The 23,546-nt window shown below is 42.8% G+C and overlaps 1 protein-coding gene across 6 annotated transcripts in view; it reads right to left on the bottom strand.

Moving 5' to 3' along the window:
• Positions 1 to 21,393, bottom strand: part of LOC118358435 (synaptic vesicle glycoprotein 2C-like) — a 73,214-nt gene extending 51,821 nt beyond the window's left edge. For all 6 annotated transcript variants that reach the window (XM_052478963.1, XM_052478961.1, XM_052478962.1 and 3 more), the window contains exons 1-2: positions 21,230 to 21,393; positions 514 to 1,314 (exon numbers count right to left, since the gene is read on the bottom strand). In XM_052478963.1, coding sequence (XP_052334923.1) covers positions 514 to 1,120 — 607 coding nt within the window. In that variant the 5' untranslated portion in view covers positions 1,121 to 1,314; positions 21,230 to 21,393. The remainder of the gene's footprint in view (positions 1 to 513; positions 1,315 to 21,229) is intronic.
• Positions 21,394 to 23,546: the final 2,153 nt, after the last annotated feature.

Raw genomic sequence — 23,546 nt, 5'->3', positions numbered from 1 at the left:
AGGATCCAGTTGCAGAGGGAGGTGTTTAGTCCCAGGGTCCTTAGCTTAGTGATGAGCTTTGAGGGCACTGTGTTGTTGAACGCTGAGCTGTAGTCAATGAACAGCACTCTCACATAGGGGTTCCTTTTGTCCAGGTGGGAAAGGACAGTGGGAGTGCGATTTGAGATTATGTCATCTGGGGATCTGTTGGGCGGTATGCGAATTGGAGTGGGTCTAGGGTTTCCGGGATAATGCTGTTGATGTGAGCCATGACCAGCCTCACAAGGTACCCCAATCTCCACCTCCTGTATTTCCATCTGTTCTTCACGCGAATGACAGGGATTTGAGCCTAGTCTAGGTGGACAACAGTAATTTAATCCTGTCTTCTTCTTACACAAACCAGCTATAGCACTCATGCATTCCGCAATAACATCTGCTAAATATGTGTATGTGGCCAGTAAAGTTTGATTTGATGTTTTACACACAAATGAACACACACATGCACACACGCACTCCAAACGCCAAACCCCTTACCTAGCCATCCAGATCTGGAGTTGGAGCCACCCAGAGCACACATGTCCGTCTCGGCACTGGGCAGAACGAACCCCACCACGAACACCTCCACCCCATCCGACATGAGGGCCAGGCCCAGCACCAGGAACAGCTGCCACTGGAACCTGCCATGGCCACACTCCTGGATGATCAGCTCATACTGCTGGGCCAGTTCTTCCTCGTCCGCCTGCCTCTCCTTCTCCAGCTCCTTACGTTCTCTCAGGCTGTCTGTAACGGGCTGCCCCAGAGCCACCTGCCCCTCCCTGGCCTTCCTGTCTCCAGCCGCTGGGATCCCCTGGTACTCCCCCTCGTAAATCTCATCTTCATCATCATGGCCCTCTGTGGCATCGCTGGCATCACTGGCCTGGTCATTGTCATTGTAGCCTCCGTCCTGCCTCAGGGGATTATGGTAAAAGTCGTCCCCCTCGTCTACCTCGTCCTCAAACCGGCTGTATTTGCGCTGGGAGTACTCGTCTGTGGCGCTGTCCACGACCTTGTTGACCTTTTTCACGGCGTGCCGCTTGGCCTCCTTGGCAATGTCCTTGGCCCCCTTCACTAAGGAAGTCCTGTTATCGTAGCTGTCGTCCATTTTTTACTCTGATGGAGGTTCAGGGGTGGAAGTACAGAGGGGTAGGAAGGGTAGGAGGGAGATGGATGTAAACTGGTGGAGGGGTTTGGGAGCAGAGCAGAGTGGTGGATCTGAAGATGCAACAGGGGAAAACCCTGGACTCTGCAGTCACCACAGGAAGATACCCTCACTGGCTGTGGTGTTCATTGGTCCGGCTGTGGGACAAATAGACAAAGAGAAGGGGGGAAAGAAATACGGGGTGAGTGAAACAGAGAGGGGGAGATGGAAAGACGAGGAAAAAGAGAGGGGGAGAGACAGAAAGACAGAGAGAGAGAGAGAAAGAGACAGTGGAGACAGAAAGACAGAAGGAGAGACAGAAAGAGACAGTGGAGACAGAAAGACAAGGGGGGATACAAAAAGAGGGGGGGGGCAGAAAGACAGGAGGAGGGAGAAAAAGAGACAGGGGAGAGAGAAAAAGAGACAGGGGGAGAGAGAGAAAGACAGGGGGAGAGAAAGACAGGGGGAGAGAGAAAAACAGGGGGAGAGAGAGAAAGACAGGGGGAGAGAGAGAAAGACAGGGGGAGAGAGAGAAAGACAGGGGGAGAGAGAGAAAGACAGGGGGAGAGAGAAAGACAGGGGGAGAGAGAGAAAGACAGGGGGAGAGAGAGAAAGACAGAGGGAGAGAAAGACAGGGGGAGAGAGAAAGACAGTGAAGAGACAGAAAGACAGGGGGAGAGAGAGAAAGACAGGGGGAGAGACAGAAAGACAGGGGGAGAGACAGAAAGACAGGGGAGAGAGAGAAAGACAGGGGGAGAGAAAGACAGGGGGAGAGAGAAAGACAGTGGAGAGAGAGAAAGACAGGGGGAGAGACAGAAAGACAGGGGGAGAGACAAAGACAGGGGGAGAGACAGAAAGACAGTGGAGAGAGAGAAAGACGGAGAGAGACAAAAAGACAGGGGGGGGAGAAAGACAGGGGAGAGAAAGACAGGGGGGAAAGACAGGGGGAGAGAAAGACAGTGGGAGAGAGAAAGACAGGGGGAGAGACAGAAAGACAGGGGAGAGAGAGAAAGACAGGGGGAGAGAAAGACAGGGGAGAGAAAGACAGGGGAGAGAGAAAGACAGTGGAGAGACAGAAAGACAGGGGAGAGACAGAAAGACAGGGGGAGAGACAGAAAGACAGGGGAGAGACAGAAAGACAGGGGGAGAGACAGAAAGACAGGGGAGGAGAGAGAAAGACAGGGGGAGAGACCGAAAGACAGGGGAGAGACAGAAAGACAGGGGGAGAGACAGATAGACAGTGGGAGAAAGAGAAAGACAGTGGGAGAGAGAGAAAGATGGAGAGAGACAAAAGACAGGGGGGAGAGAGAGAAAGACAGGGGGAGAGAAAGACAGGGGGAGAGACAGAAAGACAGGGGAGAAAGAGAAAGACAGGGGGAGAGAGAGAAAGACAGGGGGAGAGACAGAAAGACAAGGGGAGAGAGAGAAAGACAGGGGGAGAGAAAGACAGGGGGAGAGACAGAAAGACAGGGGGAGAGAAAGACAGGGGGAGAGAAAGACAGGGGGAGAGAGAAAGACAGTGGAGAGAGAGAAAGACAGGGGGAGAGACAGAAAGACAGGGGGAGAGACAAAGACAGGGGGAGAGACAGAAAGACAGTGGGAGAGAGAGAAAGACGGAGAGAGACAAAAAGACAGGGGGAGAGAGAGAAAGACAGGGGGAGAGAAAGACAGGGGGAGAGAAAGACAGGGGGAGAGAGAAAGACAGTGGAGAGACAGAAAGACAGGGGGAGAGACAGACAGACAGGGGGAGAGACAGAAAGACAGGGGGAGAGACAGAAAGACAGGGGAGGAGAGAGAAAGACAGGGGGAGAGACCGAAAGACAGGGGGAGAGACAGAAAGACAGGGGGAGAGACAGAAAGACAGTGGGAGAGAGAGAAAGACAGTGGGAGAGAGAGAAAGAGGGAGAGAGACAAAAAGACAGGGGGAGAGAGAGAAAGACAGGGGGAGAGAAAGACAGGGGGAGAGACAGAAAGACAGGGGAGAAAGAGAAAGACAGGGGGAGAGAGAGAAAGACAGGGGGAGAGACAGAAAGACAAGGGGAGAGAGAGAAAGACAGGGGGAGAGAAAGACAGGGGGAGAGACAGAAAGACAGGGGAGAGACAGAAAGACAGGGGAGAGACAGACAAAAAGACAGGGGGGGAGAGAAAGACAGGGGGAGAGAGACAGGGGGGGAGGAGAGAAAGACAGTGGAGAGACAGAAAGACAGGGGAGAGAGAGAAAGACAGGGGGAGAGACAGAAAGACAGGGGGAGAAACAGAAAGACAGGGGGAGAGACAGAAAGACAGGGGGAGAGACAGAAAGACAGGGGAGGAGAGAGAAAGACAGGGGGAGAGACCGAAAGACAGGGGGAGAGACCGAAAGACAGGGGGAGAGACAGAAAGACAGGGGGAGAGACAGAAAGACAGGGGAGAGACAGAAAGACAGGGGAGAGACAGAAAGAGAGGGGGAGAGACAGAAAGACAGAGGAAGAGACAGAAATTCAGGGGGAGAGAGAGACAGAAAGACAGGGGAGAGAGAGAAAGAGACAGGGGAGAGACAGAAAGACAGGGGAGAGAAAGAAAGAGACAGGGGAGAGACAGAAAGACAGGGGGAGAGACAGAAAGGTTCCAGTCAGATAAGGTGAATTCCACAGCTACATTCATAACCAGACAATGATGCAGAAACAGCAGACACCAAACTATCTTAAACATTCACTCACCGTCCTGCCTGCCTGCTCCCTTTCCTTTTGATCATTTCTTTGAGTGATGTGAAGAAAATGGCTTTGGCATATTACTCTCAGTTTATATTCACAAAGTACATTCAATTCCCGGGAGAGCTCTCCTGTTCTATATTTCATGAGTCGACACCAGTCTCAGGCCTTAAACAGAGATAGGAAATGTGCCGAATCATATTAATTTGTGTTGGAGAAGGAACTAATAAACAAGGTTCTGGCCCAAATAAATGTGTCTTTGATAAAGCGCTGGTATATTACGGTGGATGTGGCGACCCAAGCAGAACCTTAGTGTCATCCTTTAATCCATGCAAGGGGAGGATTCACAGGAAAACTGAAGGCAAATGACCAGTGTCACCAACACACACACACACACACACACACACACAAACAGTGGGTGTTGGAAGGAAATTGATTTGGCATGGTCACTGATTTCATACACATTAATTAGGGCACACACATAGTGGGCAGGGGAAACCCTCCCAGTCGTCAGAGGCCTGGGTTGGCTGGTGGAGACCCCAACATATCCCTGCAATGTGACATGATTTATTGTGTGTGATCAAAGTGTAAACTAAGACCTACATTATATCACAGATTTACTTAATCTCCCTGGCTGCACTCTCATATTATAGCTTGCATAAAATATACATTGCGGATTGGTGGGAAGAGGAGGTATATTGGAAACTGTCAACCAAGGATTTACTAAATCCTCCAATGGAAGAAGGCTGATTCTGTTGGAGACAGGTGTGTATCCTTATTTTGTCAAATATAAATGATGAAATTGTAGTATTTTTGATTAACAGAACCCACGGATGATTATGTGTGTGAGTGAGATTGCGTGTGTGTGTGTGTGTGTGTGTGTGTGTGTGTGTGTGTGTGTGTGTGTGTGTGTGTGTGTGTGTGTGTGTGTGTGTGTGTGTGTGTGTGTGTGTGTGTGTGTGTGTGTGTGTGTGTGTGTGTGTGTGTGTGTGTGTGTGTGTGTGTGAGAGAGAATGAGGGTGTGTGAGAGACTAAGGGTGTCTTTGAGGTCGTCCATCCAGTGTGTCTCTGAGCTGCTCTCTATAGGGCCTAATGAACAATGAAGCCCTGTCAGGAGGCCACAAATCACCGCCCCGGCTCCAACTCCCACAATGCAATTTTACTGGGCAAAATGACACCGCTGATTCAAGGTGACTCTGCTTATCCTGTTTGGCTCATTGGCTGGTTTCTGACCAATGATCCTTTTATATGTATTGTTCATTTTTCAGTAGCCCTATTGCCTGTGTTATTTATCATTGTCTCTAGTAGCAGGGTCCTGTGTTATTTATCATTGTCTATAGTAGCAGAGTCCTGTGTTATTTATCATTGTCTATAGTAGCAGAGTCCTGTGTTATTTATCATTGTCTATAGTAGCAGGGTCCTGTGTTATTTATCATTGTCTATAGTAGCAGGGTCCTGTGTTATTTATCATTGTCTATAGTAGCAGAGTCCTGTGTTATTTATCATTGTCTCTAGTAGCAGAGTCCTGTGTTATTTATCATTGTCTCTAGTAGCAGGGTCCTGTGTTATTTATCATTGTCTATAGTAGCAGAGTCCTGTGTTATTTATCATTGTCTATAGTAGCAGGGTCCTGTGTTATTTATCATTGTCTATAGTAGCAGGGTCCTGTGTTATTTATCATTGTCTATAGCAGCAGAGTCCTGTGTTATTTATCATTGTCTCTAGTAGCAGAGTCCTGTGTTATTTATCATTGTCTCTAGTAGCAGGGTCCTGTGTTATTTATCATTGTCTATAGTAGCAGAGTCCTGTGTTATTTATCATTGTCTATAGTAGCAGGGTCCTGTGTTATTTATCATTGTCTATAGTAGCAAGGTCCTGTGTTATTTATCATTGTCTATAGTAGCAGGGTCCTGTGTTATTTATCATTGTCTATAGTAGCAAGGTCCTGTGTTATTTATCATTGTCTATAGTAGCAGAGTCCTGTGTTATTTATCATTGTCTATAGTAGCAGAGTCCTGTGTTATTTATCATTGTCTATAGTAGCAGGGTCCTGTGTTATTTATCATTGTCTATAGTAGCAGGGTCCTGTGTTATTTATCATTGTCTATAGTAGCAGAGTCCTGTGTTATTTATCATTGTCTCTAGTAGCAGAGTCCTGTGTTATTTATCATTGTCTCTAGTAGCAGGGTCCTGTGTTATTTATCATTGTCTATAGTAGCAGAGTCCTGTGTTATTTATCATTGTCTCTAGTAGCAGGGTCCTGTGTTATTTATCATTGTCTATAGTAGCAGAGTCCTGTGTTATTTATCATTGTCTATAGTAGCAGGGTCCTGTGTTATTTATCATTGTCTATAGTAGCAAGGTCCTGTGTTATTTATCATTGTCTATAGTAGCAGGGTCCTGTGTTATTTATCATTGTCTATAGTAGCAAGGTCCTGTGTTATTTATCATTGTCTATAGTAGCAGAGTCCTGTGTTATTTATCATTGTCTATAGTAGCAAGGTCCTGTGTTATTTATCATTGTCTATAGTAGCAGAGTCCTGTGTTATTTATCATTGTCTATAGTAGCAGGGTCCTGTGTTATTTATCATTGTCTATAGTAGCAGGGTCCTGTGTTATTTATCATTGTCTCTAGTAGCAGGGTCCTGTGTTATTTATCATTGTCTATAGTAGCAAGGTCCTGTGTTATTTATCATTGTCTCTAGTAGCAGGGCCCTGTGTTATTTATCATTGTCTATAGTAGCAGGGCCCTGTGTTATTTATCATTGTCTATAGTAGCAGGGTAGTAGCAGGGTCCTGTGTTATTTATCATTGTCTCTAGTAGCAGGGTCCTGTGTTATTTATCATTGTCTATAGTAGCAGGGTCCTGTGTTATTTATCATTGTCTATAGTAGCAGGGTCCTGTGTTATTTATCATTGTCTCTAGTAGCAGGGTCCTGTGTTATTTATCATTGTCTATAGTAGCAGGGTCCTGTGTTATTTATCATTGTCTATAGTAGCAGGGTCCTGTGTTATTTATCATTGTCTCTAGTAGCAGGGTCCTGTGTTATTTATCATTGTCTATAGTAGCAGGGTAGTAGCAGGGTCCTGTGTTATTTATCATTGTCTATAGTAGCAGGGTCCTGTGTTATTTATCATTGTCTCTAGTAGCAGGGTCCTGTGTTATTTATCATTGTCTATAGTAGCAGGGTCCTGTGTTATTTATCATTGTCTCTAGTAGCAGGGTCCTGTGTTATTTATCATTGTCTATAGTAGCAGGGTCCTGTGTTATTTATCATTGTCTCTAGTAGCAGGGTCCTGTGTTATTTATCATTGTCTCTAGTAGCAGAGTCCTGTGTTATTTATCATTGTCTATAGAAGCAGGGTCCTGTGTTATTTATCATTGTCTATAGTAGCAGGGTCCTGTGTTATTTATCATTGTCTATAGTAGCAGGGTCCTGTGTTATTTATCATTGTCTATAGTAGCAGGGTCCTGTGTTATTTATCATTGTCTATAGTAGCAAGGTCCTGTGTTATTTATCATTGTCTATAGTAGCAGAGTCCTGTGTTATTTATCATTGTCTATAGTAGCAAGGTCCTGTGTTATTTATCATTGTCTATAGTTATTTATAGTCTATAGTAGCAGGGTCCTGTGTTATTTATCATTGTCTATAGTAGCAGGGTCCTGTGTTATTTATCATTGTCTATAGTAGCAAGGTCCTGTGTTATTTATCATTGTCTATAGTAGCAGGGTCCTGTGTTATTTATCATTGTCTCTAGTAGCAGGGTCCTGTGTTATTTATCATTGTCTATAGTAGCAAGGTCCTGTGTTATTTATCATTGTCTCTAGTAGCAGGGCCCTGTGTTATTTATCATTGTCTATAGTAGCAGGGCCCTGTGTTATTTATCATTGTCTATAGTAGCAGGGTAGTAGCAGGGTCCTGTGTTATTTATCATTGTCTCTAGTAGCAGGGTCCTGTGTTATTTATCATTGTCTATAGTAGCAGGGTCCTGTGTTATTTATCATTGTCTATAGTAGCAGGGTCCTGTGTTATTTATCATTGTCTATAGTAGCAGGGTCCTGTGTTATTTATCATTGTCTATAGTAGCAGGGTCCTGTGTTATTTATCATTGTCTATAGTAGCAGGGTCCTGTGTTATTTATCATTGTCTATAGTAGCAGGGTCCTGTGTTATTTATCATTGTCTATAGTAGCAGGGTCCTGTGTTATTTATCATTGTCTATAGTAGCAGGGTCCTGTGTTATTTATCATTGTCTATAGTAGCAGGGTCCTGTGTTATTTATCATTGTCTCTAGTAGCAGGGTCCTGTGTTATTTATCATTGTCTATAGTAGCAGGGTAGTAGCAGGGTCCTGTGTTATTTATCATTGTCTATAGTAGCAGGGTCATGTGTTGTTTATCATTGTCTATAGTAGCAGGGTCCTGTGTTATTTATCATTGTCTCTAGTAGCAGGGTCCTGTGTTATTTATCATTGTCTATAGTAGCAGGGTCCTGTGTTATTTATCATTGTCTCTAGTAGCAGGGTCCTGTGTTATTTATCATTGTCTATAGTAGCAGAGTTCTGTGTTATTTATCATTGTCTATAGTAGCAGGGTCCTGTGTTATTTATCATTGTCTCTAGTAGCAGGGTCCTGTGTTATTTATCATTGTCTATAGTAGCAGGGTCCTGTGTTATTTATCATTGTCTATAGTAGCAGGGTAGTAGCAGGGTCCTGTGTTATTTATCATTGTCTCTAGTAGCAGGGTCCTGTGTTATTTATCATTGTCTATAGTAGCAGGGTCCTGTGTTATTTATCATTGTCTCTAGTAGCAGGGTCCTGTGTTATTTATCATTGTCTCTAGTAGCAGGGTCCTGTGTTATTTATCATTGTCTATAGTAGCAGGGTCCTGTGTTATTTATCATTGTCTCTAGTAGCAGGGTCCTGTGTTATTTATCATTGTCTATAGTAGCAGGGTCCTGTGTTATTTATCATTGTCTCTAGTAGCAGGGTCCTGTGTTATTTATCATTGTCTATAGTAGTCCTGTGTTATTTAGGGTCCTGTGTTATTTATCATTGTCTCTAGTAGCAGGGTCCTGTGTTATTTATCATTGTCTATAGTAGCAGGGTCTTGTGTTATTTATCATTGTCTATAGTAGCAGAGTCCTGTGTTATTTATCATTGTCTCTAGTAGCAGGGTCCTGTGTTATTTATCATTGTCTCTAGTAGCAGGGTCTTGTGTTATTTATCATTGTCTATAGTAGCAGGGTCCTGTGTTATTTATCATTGTCTCTAGTAGCAGGGTCTTGTGTTATTTATCATTGTCTATAGTAGCAGGGTCCTGTGTTATTTATCATTGTCTATAGTAGCAGGGTCCTGTGTTATTTATCATTGTCTCTAGTAGCAGGGTCCTGTGTTTTTATCATTGTCTATAGTAGCAGGGTCCTGTGTTATTTATCATTGTCTCTAGTAGCAGGGTCCTGTGTTATTTATCATTGTCTATAGTAGCAGGGTCCTGTGTTATTTATCATTGTCTCTAGTAGCAGGGTCCTGTGTTATTTATCATTGTCTCTAGTAGCAGGGTCCTGTGTTATTTATCATTGTCTCTAGTAGCAGGGTCCTGTGTTATTTATCATTGTCTCTAGTAGCAGGGTCCTGTGTTATTTATCATTGTCTCTAGTAGCAGAGTCCTGTGTTATTTATCATTGTCTATAGAAGCAGGGTCCTGTGTTATTTATCATTGTCTCTAGTAGCAGGGTCTTGTGTTATTTATCATTGTCTCTAGTAGCAGGGTCCTGTGTTATTTATCATTGTCTCTAGTAGCAGGGTCCTGTGTTATTTATCATTGTCTCTAGTAGCAGGGTCCTGTGTTATTTATCATTGTCTCTAGTAGCAGGGTCCTGTGTTATTTATCATTGTCTATAGTAGCAGGGTCCTGTGTTATTTATCATTGTCTATAGTAGCAGGGTAGTAGCAGGGTCCTGTGTTATTTATCATTGTCTATAGTAGCAGGGTCCTGTGTTATTTATCATTGTCTATAGTAGCAGGGTCCTGTGTTATTTATCATTGTCTCTAGTAGCAGAGTCCTGTGTTATTTATCATTGTCTCTAGTAGCAGGGTCCTGTGTTATTTATCATTGTCTATAGTAGCAGGGTCCTGTGTTATTTATCATTGTCTCTAGTAGCAGAGTCCTGTGCTATTTATCATTGTCTATAGTAGCAGGGTCCTGTGTTATTTATCATTGTCTATAGTAGCAGGGTCTTGTGTTATTTATCATTGTCTCTAGTAGCAGAGTCCTGTGTTATTTATCATTGTCTATAGTAGCAGGGTCCTGTGTTATTTATCATTGTCTATAGTAGCAGGGTCCTGTGTTATTTATCATTGTCTCTAGTAGCAGGGTCCTGAGTTATTTATCATTGTCTCTAGTAGCAGGGTCCTTTGTTATTTATCATTGTCTCTAGTAGCAGGGTCCTGTGTTATTTATCATTGTCTATAGTAGCAGGGTCCTGTGTTATTTATCATTGTCTCTAGTAGCAGGGTCCTGTGTTATTTATCATTGTCTATAGTAGCAAGGTCCTGTGTTATTTATCATTGTCGATAGTAGCAGGGTAGCAGCAGGGTCCTGTGTTATTTATCATTGTCTCTAGTAGCAGGGTCCTGTGTTATTTATCATTGTCTATAGTAGCAGGGTCCTGTGTTATTTATCATTGTCTCTAGTAGCAGGGTCCTGTGTTATTTATCATTGTCTATAGTAGCAGGGTCCTGAGTTATTTATCATTGTCTATAGTAGCAGGGTCCTGTGTTATTTATCATTGTCTATAGTAGCAGGGTAGTAGCAGGGTCCTGTGTTATTTATCATTGTCTCTAGTAGCAGGGTCCTGTGTTATTTATCATTGTCTCTAGTAGCAGAGTCCTGTGTTATTTATCATTGTCTATAGAAGCAGGGTCCTGTGTTATTTATCATTGTCTCTAGTAGCAGGGTCCTGTGTTATTTATCATTGTCTCTAGTAGCAGGGTCCTGTGTTATTTATCATTGTCTCTAGTATCAGGGTCCTGTGTTATTTATCATTGTCTCTAGTAGCAGGGTCCTGTGTTATTTATCATTGTCTCTAGTAGCAGATTCCTGTGTTATTTATCATTGTCTCTAGTAGCAGGGTCCTGTGTTATTTATCATTGTCTCTAGTAGCAGGGTCCTGTGTTATTTATCATTGTCTCTAGTAGCAGGGTCCTGTGTTATTTATCATTGTCTCTAGTAGCAGAGTCCTGTGTTATTCATCATTGTCTCTAGTAGCAGGGTCCTGTGTTATTTATCATTGTCTCTAGTAGCAGGGTCCTGTGTTATTTATCATTGTCTCTAGTAGCAGGGTCCTTTGTTATTTATCATTGTCTCTAGTAGCAGGGTCCTGTGTTATTTATCATTGTCTATAGTAGCAGGGTCCTGTGTTATTTATCATTGTCTCTAGTAGCAGGGTCCTGTGTTATTTATCATTGTCTATAGTAGCAGGGTCCTGTGTTATTTATCATTGTCTCTAGTAGCAGGGTCCTGTGTTATTTATCATTGTCTCTAGTAGCAGGGTCCTTTGTTATTTATCATTGTCTCTAGTAGCAGGGTCCTGTGTTATTTATCATTGTCTATAGTAGCAGGGTCCTGTGTTATTTATCATTGTCTCTAGTAGCAGGGTCCTGTGTTATTTATCATTGTCTATAGTAGCAGGGTCCTGTGTTATTTATCATTGTCTCTAGTAGCAGGGTCCTGTGTTATTTATCATTGTCTATAGTAGCAAGGTCCTGTGTTATTTATCATTGTCGATAGTAGCAGGGTAGCAGCAGGGTCCTGTGTTATTTATCATTGTCTATAGTAGCAAGGTCCTGTGTTATTTATCATTGTCGATAGTAGCTGGGTAGCAGCCGGGTCCTGTGTTATTTATCATTGTCTATAGTAGCAGGGTCCTGTGTTATTTATCATTGTCTATAGTAGCAGGGTCCTGTGTTATTTATCATTGTCTCTAGTAGCAGGGTCCTGTGTTATTTATCATTGTCTATAGTAGCAAGGTCCTGTGTTATTTATCATTGTCTATAGTAGCAGGGTCCTGTGTTATTTATCATTGTCTATAGTAGCAGGGTCCTGTGTTACTGCTTTGTCTTGGACTGCTCTTTTTTTACAGAGAACCTTATTTAGATGAACTTCGCTGAGCTGTATTACAGAGGACACTCGGGTTCGGTGTTGTTAAATAACCATCTTCTGCGATTTAATATGAAAACCTGTCTGTCTCAACCCGTCTGTTATACTGTACTACTCTCCTATTGGATCCCATTCTGCAGTTTATATTTTAGAACTCTGCTTCTGTTATGTGAACTCAGAGTCAGGCCCTGCCAGTGGCTTGTCAAGACTCCTGACAGACTCTCAAGACATTGATTCTTCCTTGTGTTTCATGCAGGTCATGAGTTGGGTGATCACACACCTCTAAATACAAAGTACGTATGCACGCACGCACGCACACACGCGCGCGCACGCACGCACGCACGCACGCACACACACACACACACACACACATGCTCTCTCACTCATGCTCTCTGTCTCTCACACACACACAGTGGGTTGTGGGTGTGTGTGTGTGTCCAGTGTCTGTTTGTCAGAGAGTCTGTAGAGCATAGCCCAAGCCGCCCTGTCAGTGGTGATGAGGATCAGTGAAGACCTGTGTGCATACCAAGGCCCTCACACTCCACCTCACCTGACCACCACTGACGAGACTGAGAAAGCACAGGCCGCCAGATCAACAGGGGCAGTCACACTGCTATTTACCATACCACTCCCAGAGATTGGCCCAGTAGGGTTCCTCTGTCGCGGGAAATATGTATATAGATATTTCTTCATTTGATTATTTTACTTTTAGATTTGTGTCTATTGTTGTGAATTGTTAGATACCACTGTACTGTTGGAGCTAGGGACACAAGCATGTCGCTGCTCCTGCAATAACATCTGATAAATATGTGTATGTGACCAATAACATCTGTTAAATATGTGTATGTGACCAATAACATCTGATAAATATGTGTATGTGACCAATAACATCTGATAAATATGTGTATGTGACCAATAACATCTGATAAATATGTGTATGTGACCAATAACATCTGATAAATATGTGTATGTGACCAATAACATCTGATAAATATGTGTATGTGACCAATAAGATTTGATTTGAGTGGACTGGCATACAGAGGGTTAACACAAGACATGCAGCTACCATTAGTGTGAACTGTCTGAGGATGGCTTGAAATAGGCCCTGGTCTAGCGATAGCCTCTGTCTGGGTGATGGATGGTGCCTCTGCTTTCCTTCAGCCTCTTTAGACTGGGGAAAAAACTCTAGGTCAACTATTACTTGGCTGCAACTTTACAACTAAACCGCAGACAAATGACCAGATTCAAGAAATGATTTTAGGGCATTCTGCCGGGCTACTGACACTAATAAAAAGTTATCACAAACTGAGAAAAGTATTTATGGTGTTAGCAGGTTAGCATTTTTTGCCATGAATCTAGTTCTGGAGGTCGGTCTGCAGAGTGGTAACTAGCTGGCACAGTCACAAAGTCATCAAATGTAACCTAACCTTAACCACATTGCTAACAACAATGCCTAATCCTCAAACTAAGAAAAAAAAGCACATCTGTATTTACATTATTTTTTTCAATATAGCCAATTATAACTTTGTATCTGGCATATCTAAGGGGAAATCACTCAGTTTTGCCTCCAAGACAAGACTCATGACAATAAACGTCAACCTGCATTTTGTTACAGGTTAAAGATGACACTATAATAGAGATTTAAATGAGAGTTTGAGAAGAAGGAAACAGAGAAAACTTTTTAATGTAAGAATGCTGTTAATTGACTACAGCCCCCCAATCCACATTGACGGGACAGCAGGGGAGAAGGTGAAAAGTTTTTAAGTTCCTCGGCAAACTGAAATAGTCCACGCACACAGACGGTGTAGTGAAGAAGGCACAACAGCGCCTCTTCAACCACAGAAGGCTTAAAAAATGTGGCTTGTCACCGAAAAACCCTCACTAACTTTTACAGGTGCACAATTGAGAGCATCCTGTCGGGCTGTATCACCGCCTGGTACGGCAACTGCATCGCCCACAACCGCAAGGCTCTCCAGAGGGTGGTGCGGTCTGCACAACACATCCCCGGGGTCAAACTACCTGCCCTCCAGGACACCTACACCACCCGATGTTACAGGAAGGCCATAAAGATCATCAAGGACATCAACCACCCGAGCCGCTGCCTGCTCACCCTGTTTCCATCCAGAAGGCGAGGTCAGGACAGGTGCATCAAAGCTGGGACCGAGAGACTGAAAAACAACTTCTATCTCAAGGCCATCAGATTGTTAAACAGCGACCACTAGCACAAAGAGGCGGCTGCCTACCTACAGATTTGATTTCATTTGCCACTTTATTAAATGGAACACTAGTCACTTTAATAATGCCGCTTTAAGAATGTTTACATATCTCGCATTACTCATCTCATATGTATATACTGTATACTGTATCCTTCACTATCTATTCTTTACTATGTATTGCATCTTATTTGCTCTGTCACTGCTCATCCATATATTTTATACTTATATATTCTTATCCCATTCCTTTACTAAATCGTGTGTATTAGGTTTTGTTGACGAATTTGTTAGATATTAGGTTGTGTTGTGGAATTGTTAGATATTACCTGTTAGATACTGCTGCACTGTCAGATCTAGAAGCACAAGCATTTCGCTACACTCGCAATAACATCTGCTAACAGTGTGTATGTGACCAATACATTTGATTTGAGGACAATTTGCTGGATCTGATCTCATGCATAATGAGTCTCCCTTTTGGACTAAAGGGAAATACACTACCGTTCAAAAGTTTGGGGTCACTTAGAAATGTCCTCGTTTTTGAAAGAAAAGCACATTTTTTTGTCCATTAAAATAACATCAAATTGATCAGAATTACAGTGTAGACATTGTTAATGTTGTAAATGACTATTGTAGCTGGAAACTGCTGATTTTTTTATGGAATATCTACATAGGCGTAAAGAGGCCCATTATCAGCAACCATCACTCCTGTATTCCAAAGGCATGTTGTGTTAGCTAATCCAAGTTTATGATTTTAAAAGGCTAATTGATCATTAGAAAACCCTTTTGCAATTATGTTAGCACAGCTGAAAACTGTTGTCCTCATTAAAGAAGCAATAAAACTGTCCTTCTTTAGACTAGTTGAGTATCTGGAGCATCAGCATTTGTGTGTTCAATTACAGGCTCAACATGGCCAGAAACAAATAACTTTCTTCTGAAACCCGTCAGTCTATTCTTGTTCTAAGAAATGATGGGCTATTCCATGCGAGAAATTGCCAAGAAACTGAAGATCTCGTACAACGCTGTGTACTACTCCCTTCACAGAACAGCGCAAACTGGCCCTAACCAGAATAGTCCGGGCACTGGCTGGGCCACTCAAGGACATTCAGAGACTGGTCCCGAAGCCACTCCTCTGATGTCTTGGCTGTGTGCTTAGGGTTGTTGTCCTGTTGGAAGGTGAACCTTTTCCCCAGTCTGAGGTACTGAGTGCTCTGGAACAGGTTTTCATCAAGGATCTCTCTGTACTTTTCTTTGTTAATCTTTGCCTCGATCCTGTCCCTGCCGCTGAAAAACATCCCCACAGCATGATGCTGCCACCACCATCCTTCACAGTAGAGATAGTGGCAGGTTTCCTCCAGATGTGATGCTTGGTATTTAGGCCAAAGAGTTCAATCTTAGTTTCATCAGACCAGAGAATCTTGTTTCTCATAGTCTGAGCTTTTAGGTGCCTTTTGGAAAACTCCAAGTGGGCTGTCATATGGCCACTCTACCATAAAGGCCTGATTGGTGGAGTGCTGCAGAGATGGTTGTCCTTCTGGAAGGTCCTCCCCATCTCCACAGAGGAACTCTAGAGCTCTGTCAGAGTGACAATTGGGTTCTTGGTCACCTCCCTGACTAAGGCCCTTTTCCCCAGATTGCTCCCCCGGCCAGTTGTAGGAAGAGTCTTGGTGGATCCAAACTTCTGCCATTTAAGAAAGATGGAGGCCACTGTGTTCTTGGGGACTTTCACTGCAGAAATGTTTTGGTACCCTTCCCCAGATATGTGCCTCGACACAAACCTGTCTGGGAGCTCTACAGACAATTCCTTCAACCTCATGGCTTGGTATATATAGACAAGTGTGTGCCTTTCCAAATCATGTTCAATCAATTGAGTCTCATAGCAAAGGGTCTGAATAGTTATGTAAATAAGGTTGTTGTTGTTTTTCACTTTGTCATTATGGGGTATTGTGTGTAGATTGATGAGGAAAATAACCAATTTAATCCATTTTAGAATTAAGGCTGTAACGTAACAAAATGTGGAAAAAGTCAAAGAGTCTGAATACTTTCCAAATGCACTGTACTAATTAGGTGGTTAGAATGAAAAACAAAGCTATTATGTAGCAAGAGGAGTTTACTGGTTTCCTGACCAACACCTACTGAGGGCAGTAAACACTTCATATGTTTTCATAAGATCATAATAGATCATCAATACTTCCTGCTTTGTGCAGTCTGAATGACAGACTGGACCAAACATACTCACTCACTCACACAAAGCAGTAATGAAAAATGAGCTGCCAGTGTCCTTGCCCTCCCTTTATGCACTCCACTTGCATTTGGACTATTTTTAATGATGTGGTTCAATGTGAATACAAGTGCAAACATCCTATGATGGAAATACTAGCAACTTATGCTCCTTATTAGACTAATCCACACTGTTTTTTATTCAATATCCTGTCACATACTTTCACATTCAACCAATGTTGGGGATGCAATCTATATTTGAATGTATTCAGTCTTAGTCATGTTTGACTTGTGAGTGTCCTCCCCTTTGAAAGACAAGCGTGGGTAGACCGTTTGTTCCATCAGCATCAGACAGGGCAGGTCCAATCTCTAAATGGACCGACCCGCACGTAATCCCATCAAAATGGAGACCGCATGACCTCATCTGCAAGAAAAAGCCTGGGCCTGGGAGGTATTCATTTTGGAGATCCTGATGATATTACATGGAGAGAGAGAGAGATGGTGGAATACAGAACAAAGAGAGGAATGTATAAAGAGGGATGGGAAAAGGGAGTGGAATGGAGACAGGAGGAGTGGAGAGAGATGAAGGGGAGAGGAGGAAGGAGAGATGAGATGGGTAACTGGAAAGAGGAGAGGGGTAGACAGAAAATAAAGAGAGAGGGTTGAAGGAGAATAGAGAAAGTGAGAGAGGAATGGAGGAGAGCTAAGGCCCACTAGCCATGTAGGTACACAGATTACCCCTGAAAGAAACCTGCTTCAATAGTGCTCTGTAGTGGAGTCAACCTTCACAAGGACATTTTGATAATGGCGAACGGTTTAATGTAAACTTTTATGGTTACTTCGTACTGCTGTTGCCGGTTGGCAATCCCTTTTTAACCTATAATAACTGGAATTATTCATTTTTATGTTGACTTCAATCAATCCCCTGCTTAGTGTAGATAGGACATAGGAATTCCCCCCATGCCAATAACAATAGAACAGTTCCCTCACCACTGCAGTGGCCCTGGATCTGAGCCCCTCCCTGTTCAACTGTGTCCTAGACTTCCTCACGGGTCGCCCCCAGGTGGTGAGGCGGGGCAACAACACCATTTCTATGCTGATACTCAATACAGGGGTCACCTAGGCAGTGTGTGCTCAGCCCCCTCCTGTACTCTCTGTCCCTTGTGACTTAGTGGATACACAACAGTGGTAGGCCTGATCAACAACAATGCTGAGACGGCCTACGGGGTGGAGGTTAGTGCCCTGGCGGAGTGGTGCCGGGGAAATAACCTCTCCCTCAACATCAACAAAATGAAGGAACTGATCATGGACTACAGGAGACAGCAGAGAGAGCACGCCCCCATTCACATCGACAGGGCCGCAGTAGAGAGGATCACTGAGGACCTGAAATGGTCCCACCACACCCACACCGTAGTGAAGAAGAGCCACAGCACCTCTTCAACCTCAGAAGGCTGAAGAAATTCGGCGTGACTCCTAAGATGCTCCTGAACTTCTACAGATAAACCATCGTGAGCATTCTGTCGGGCTGCATCACCATCTGGTACGGCAACTGCACCGCCCACAACCACATGGCTCTCCATAGCTTGCCAGTTACTCTGCCTGGCACCTTAGACACTGTCACTTGCTGGCTACCACCCGGTACTCTGCCCTGCAGCTTAAAGACTGCTGCCCCATGTATATAGAAACATTGAACACTGGTCACTTTAACAATATTTACACACTGTTTTATCCACTTTATATGTACTGTATATACTGTATTCTAGTCATGGCTCATCCTGTATTAATACTGCTGTACACACCTTTTTTCTATTCATAAACTGTCCATGCTGTCTATACACACAATTTATATATATATATATATTCCGGGCTTGGGCATTGCTCATTCTGATATTACTCGTTCTGTGTGTATTGTTATTGTATTGATACATTTTACTGCACTGTTAGTACTAGAAACACAAGTATTTCGCTGCACCTGCTATAACATCTGCAAACCTGTTTATGCGACCATTAAACTTTGATTTAATATGAATGGAACTAATAGTGTTGTGATATCACGTGACAGTGCTGGTCAAAATGAATGGCACTTGGATATGCACTCAACTCCCCACACTACAGTGTGTCCTACATTAAAACTAAAGGCTGAAATACATTGCATTCCACTGAACAGCACATCCAGCTGATTTCACAGATGCAGGGTATAATGGCCAATGATATATCAGGTAACTGCTACTGATCTCTGGGATTTGTATTAGAATATCACCTAATTCCCATTTACGAGAACTATGTCACATAATACTTAGCAGTTACATTTGAGTCAGGAAGGGAGGGATGATCCAAACAGGTTATGTGCCTTGGCTCCCAGAGAACACACACTGGTTCCTGTTTGGCCCATATGGTCACCCAGCCATGCCAGCCCCTTACCACCGAGCTAGGAAACACAGAGAGCCCTAACAGAGAAGCTGGAGAGCACACGTTCCCTCGAGCTAGGAAACACAGAGAGCCCTAACAGAGAAGCTGGAGAGCACACCACTTACCACCGAGCTAGGAAACACAGAGAGCCCTAACAGAGAAGCTGGAGAGCACACCACTTACCACCGAGCTAGGAAACACAGAGAGCCCTAACAGAGAAGCTGGAGAGCACACCACTTACCACCGAGCTAGGAAACACAGAGAGCCCTAACAGAGAAGCTGGAGAGCACACCACTTACCACCGAGCTAGGAAACACAGAGAGCCCTAACAGAGAAGCTGGAGAGCACACCACTTACCACCGAGCTAGGAAACACAGAGAGCCCTAACAGAGAAGCTGGAGAGCACACCACTTGCTGCTGGATGCAGCTTTTACACTATAGTCTGTGGCTGTGCTTCACCAGGTTGACAGCCGTTTGGAAAGAGGCAAACCCAAAATACAACATGAGAGAAAATTGTGAAAATGGAGGCATGCATGTGTGAAGAGATGTGAGACTTTGTGCAGGAAAAACCTTGCTCTGATAAAGAACAGTACTATGGGTATACTGAGTAAGAGAAGTATTCTAGTATGAAAAACAAGGATTCAATTCTGTGGTTCAAATGTTCATTGAAGATGGGCAAGCGAGTTTAGAGGACGTGGCTGAATAACATTATTTTACAATGCCAAGTAATTACCGGGTTGACTCATTCAAGATATATGCAAATGATTTATCTGTTAATGTTTCATTTGCTTCGTGCTTAGACCGGGGGACTTACAAGGCTGACACACTGGGTCTATTTGGAGCCTCCACTTTTACTGAATTGTCATTGGGCCAGTGTCAATGAACTACCTCTCAAGGATGTAGCTTTGAGTCAGGTGGGGTTGCTATAGTGGTTGGTTCCTAATCTTTTTTAGTTACTGTACCACCAACTAAATTGTGCTCTACCCGGAGTACCCCTGAAGTACCCCCTCATGTGCATTTCACCAGTAGGCCTATGGTCTCATGAGTCTTCTCAAGACCCCTTGTAGATAGGCCAAGTACCCCTAGGGGTCCTAGTACCCCTGGAGTACCCCATACACCCTATTTTGTATGGTCCACCTGGGAGAAAATGGTTTGGGTTTAGATTTGACCCACCTTGCACACACTGGTTGAATGAATGTTGTTTCCACATAATTTCAATAGAATTAAGTTTAACCAATGTGAAATATACTTTGAATTGAGTCTGTGCCCAGTGGGGTGTGTCAAGCATATAAGAAACAGGATTGATTGGTGATCTGATGTGAAAAAGACAGCCCTTTCCTCTTCCATGAGCTTTTTCCTTCATCTGAAAGCCATGGCCTACACATGACTTCATTTTGCTGTCAACACCATTAAAAGTCAAGTGAGGCTAAAGAAAAATAGTCTCATATTTCCCACCAACTGTCCAGCTAGACAAAACCTCACATGAAAATATGTCAAGCCGTTTTGAAGACAACTTAAATGTTACCAAGCAAGCTTATAATTATCCTACTACTGAGCACTTTGATGCAAATGTCCGCTTCACTGGACGTTCTCTTTGGTAGCCTATCAATCGTTGAATCAGTACCCAGCTCGCTACTGTAACCGCAGCCTTGCGCTCTTTTTGGCGGTATGCAGAGTGCTTTAAGCGCCCGGGGTGACTGGCCGCATGATACTCATTCAACGCAGACGAGAGCTTGTTTCAGACTTGCAGAGATTTTATACATTAGCAACTATTGACTTCAATTTTATTTGAATAAAGAACAAATATCATGGACATCATGACTTTACTTGGTGGGTATGTCTAAAGGGATAGCCTTGATGTAACAGGACTAAAACCAAACTGTATTCTTTGATGTTAGCCAACATTATAGCTTAGTATCCCAAATACTCCAAGTAGTGTATCTGGATGGTTTGAAGCACATGTTTTACACGGACTATAAAGAAAAGTCACGCATAGACACTCCATTCCAACAAAAACACCAAGCACATAATATTTGTCAGTATGGTTTCAAAGGCAATTCCACTGAAAAATCTGGTAAACTTCAGACGTAAGCTATGAAGCATTTTATTCTAAATAAAGTGGGTATTCCTGCCAACATCCCCCTCACAGTTGCACTGCAGTCAGTCATACAATAATTAGGCCTACGTAACCGAACTTTGCATAAGACAATATCAAAAAGTGTATTTTGCTATTTTACTTTACACTTAGCCTATAATTAACATTATGCTGTATTCCGCGAAAGGCTATATGAAGCAATGTAAACGAATCACTGTAGGCTAGCCTACTTGAATAAGAACAACCTCTGCTTTCCCACAACGTTCCCTCGAGAAATCAAAGCGCTTACCTTTGTTTGAGAGAGGAAAAGTGGATGGCCCTGATTGTTAGCCATTGGACCAGGCGAGTTGCTTGTGTCTTACGAATCTGAATTTGCTGCTATCACACTGTAGAACTGAGGTAGTTCATGTCTTCCGGTGTGTTTTTTCGATGCAGTTCTCTCTCTGCAGTAGGCTACTTCAGGAAAAAGGAGAGAGTCAGAGAGAGAGGGAGAGAGAGATAGAGAGAAAGAGAGAGAGGGGGGCGGAAGGGGCAGGGGATAGCTAGGAGAGAAAGTAAAATCAAAAATTGTATTTCATTGAGTGATGCAGGCAATTCCATCTAATGGAACAATCTCGTTAGAGGGAGAATGACGTGAAACACTGCGACGTGCAGTACTGTAGGATGTGATGAGAGGTTTTGATTTCCAGACCGAGGCTTTTTAACGAACATATTTTCTACAGATTTAAGAGCTCATGTTATTCTTCAAATACATTGTTAAAGTTTCATACTGAGCAATGGAAATGGATCGTTTTTGCATGTTTTTGGGGCAAAGCAACAACAAAGAAATTCAGATGACATGCTGAAGATGAATGGCATACATTTGAAAGGCAAATTAATTGTGCTGTAAAACGGATTGTATTTGCTGAAAAGTTTGTGCCATATAGCCTTATGTTAATGTGGCAGTGTATCATTGTGACTCGTTATTGTAATCGAGTCAGTTTTGTTCTCGCCAGCATCATTTCAAATTCCACTTGATGCGACAACAGCTCGACCTGTTGCAAACCATTGTGCCAAATTATAATTCCCGCCACAGTCTCGAACAGCGTAGTGTGTAGGCTAAATAAAACACATTTACAAATTCACCTCATAGCAATGTTTTCAAGTTCACTTGATTAAAATGATTAATTATGTATCTTAAATATTTGAAAACATACAAGGCTGGTATAATATTGAAAGTAGTTCATCCTGCTAAAAGCGCAGTGCGTTAGGTGTAATATTTCTGAACGGGGGGATAATGAATTATTTATAACTGTAACTCAGTAAAATCTTTGAAATGTTTGTATGTTGCGTTTATATTTTTGTTTAGTGTAGTTTGTAACCACAGAAGGCCAACTAGGCGACATCAGCTTTTTCATATTACGCTATCCACGGTCCTGAAAGACATTTTCCGCGAATGACCGCTGTCCATGGTCCTGACTCCATAAATTATTTCAGTGATGAATTTGCGCCTTAAAAACACCACTACTACATCGCGTTGGTGGATAGGACAGACACTGGATACATGAATTATTCATGACCTTTCCATTAAAGTTCTTCAGAAAATTCGGTGAATTAGGCCAATGTGATATGTGGGCCACACCACAATTTTCTCTCAATAAGCTAAATGGCTGAATCATGAGTCAGTCCTAATCTGAACAACCACTAGAAACATTACAGGTTCCACTGTTTGTTTTATGCTTGATTAGTTACAAGCATGAATTCATCAAGATGACCCAAGCAAATATGAATAGGCATGCTTTCCTACTTAATTCGGCCTTACATTAGTAGGTTACATCTATTTTCTTTTGTGTCTCAGTGTGAAGCTTTCTGTCTGGTTCATTCTTGTTATAACTCTATACTTAACCACAGATCGGGCTTTTTCTCAAGTATAATCTAAGAAAAACAGTGAAAAGAACATTAACATTGGCATAAAGGAGAATTGGAATTATGTGTTGGCCTTTTGTGAAAAGCACGGGATCTGCTCTCACTAAATGTTAAAACAGAATTTCAATTGGGATATTAATATGAGTTCTTCCCTTTCTGCTAACATAGGTGTGCACCTGCACAGAGCAATACAGGGCAATCCATGACCCAAGGCTGGTGTCACCAGAAGAATACCAGAAGAGGAATACTGACTGACAATCAATTAACAAGATGCCATGCGTGTCTAATGCTTCTCAATCTATAATGAATGGCACCCATCATTACTTGGCAGAACATTGGCTGTTGCAACATGAACTCCCTGAATGCTATTAATTTAGTCAAAGTGTTTCAAAGTATCACCCTGATCTATCAACACGCCCAGGTCAGTGCACCTTCTTCTCTGAGCAATAACACTGAGGGCATAGTGATCACTGTTTCCCTGTTCAGCATTGAATATGAGTAATATAGCTGATGAAAGTAACTGCAATCAGTCATGAAAAGAAAAAAAGACTTCATAAGTATCTGAGAGTTTATTATTTTAGTTATTTCTATGCACACAATACAGTATGACACAGATTATAATTCTTACCTGTTACAGAATATCACACAAAGACTGTATGTATAATAATGCTGTATAATTACATAACGGAACACAGGCTCTC

This window comes from Oncorhynchus keta, chromosome 25 (assembly GCF_023373465.1).
Source record: "Oncorhynchus keta strain PuntledgeMale-10-30-2019 chromosome 25, Oket_V2, whole genome shotgun sequence".
Classification (NCBI taxonomy): Eukaryota; Metazoa; Chordata; class Actinopteri; order Salmoniformes; family Salmonidae; genus Oncorhynchus; species Oncorhynchus keta.
Note: the sequence above shows the minus strand (reverse complement) of the source record. Positions and strands in the feature narration are given on the sequence as shown.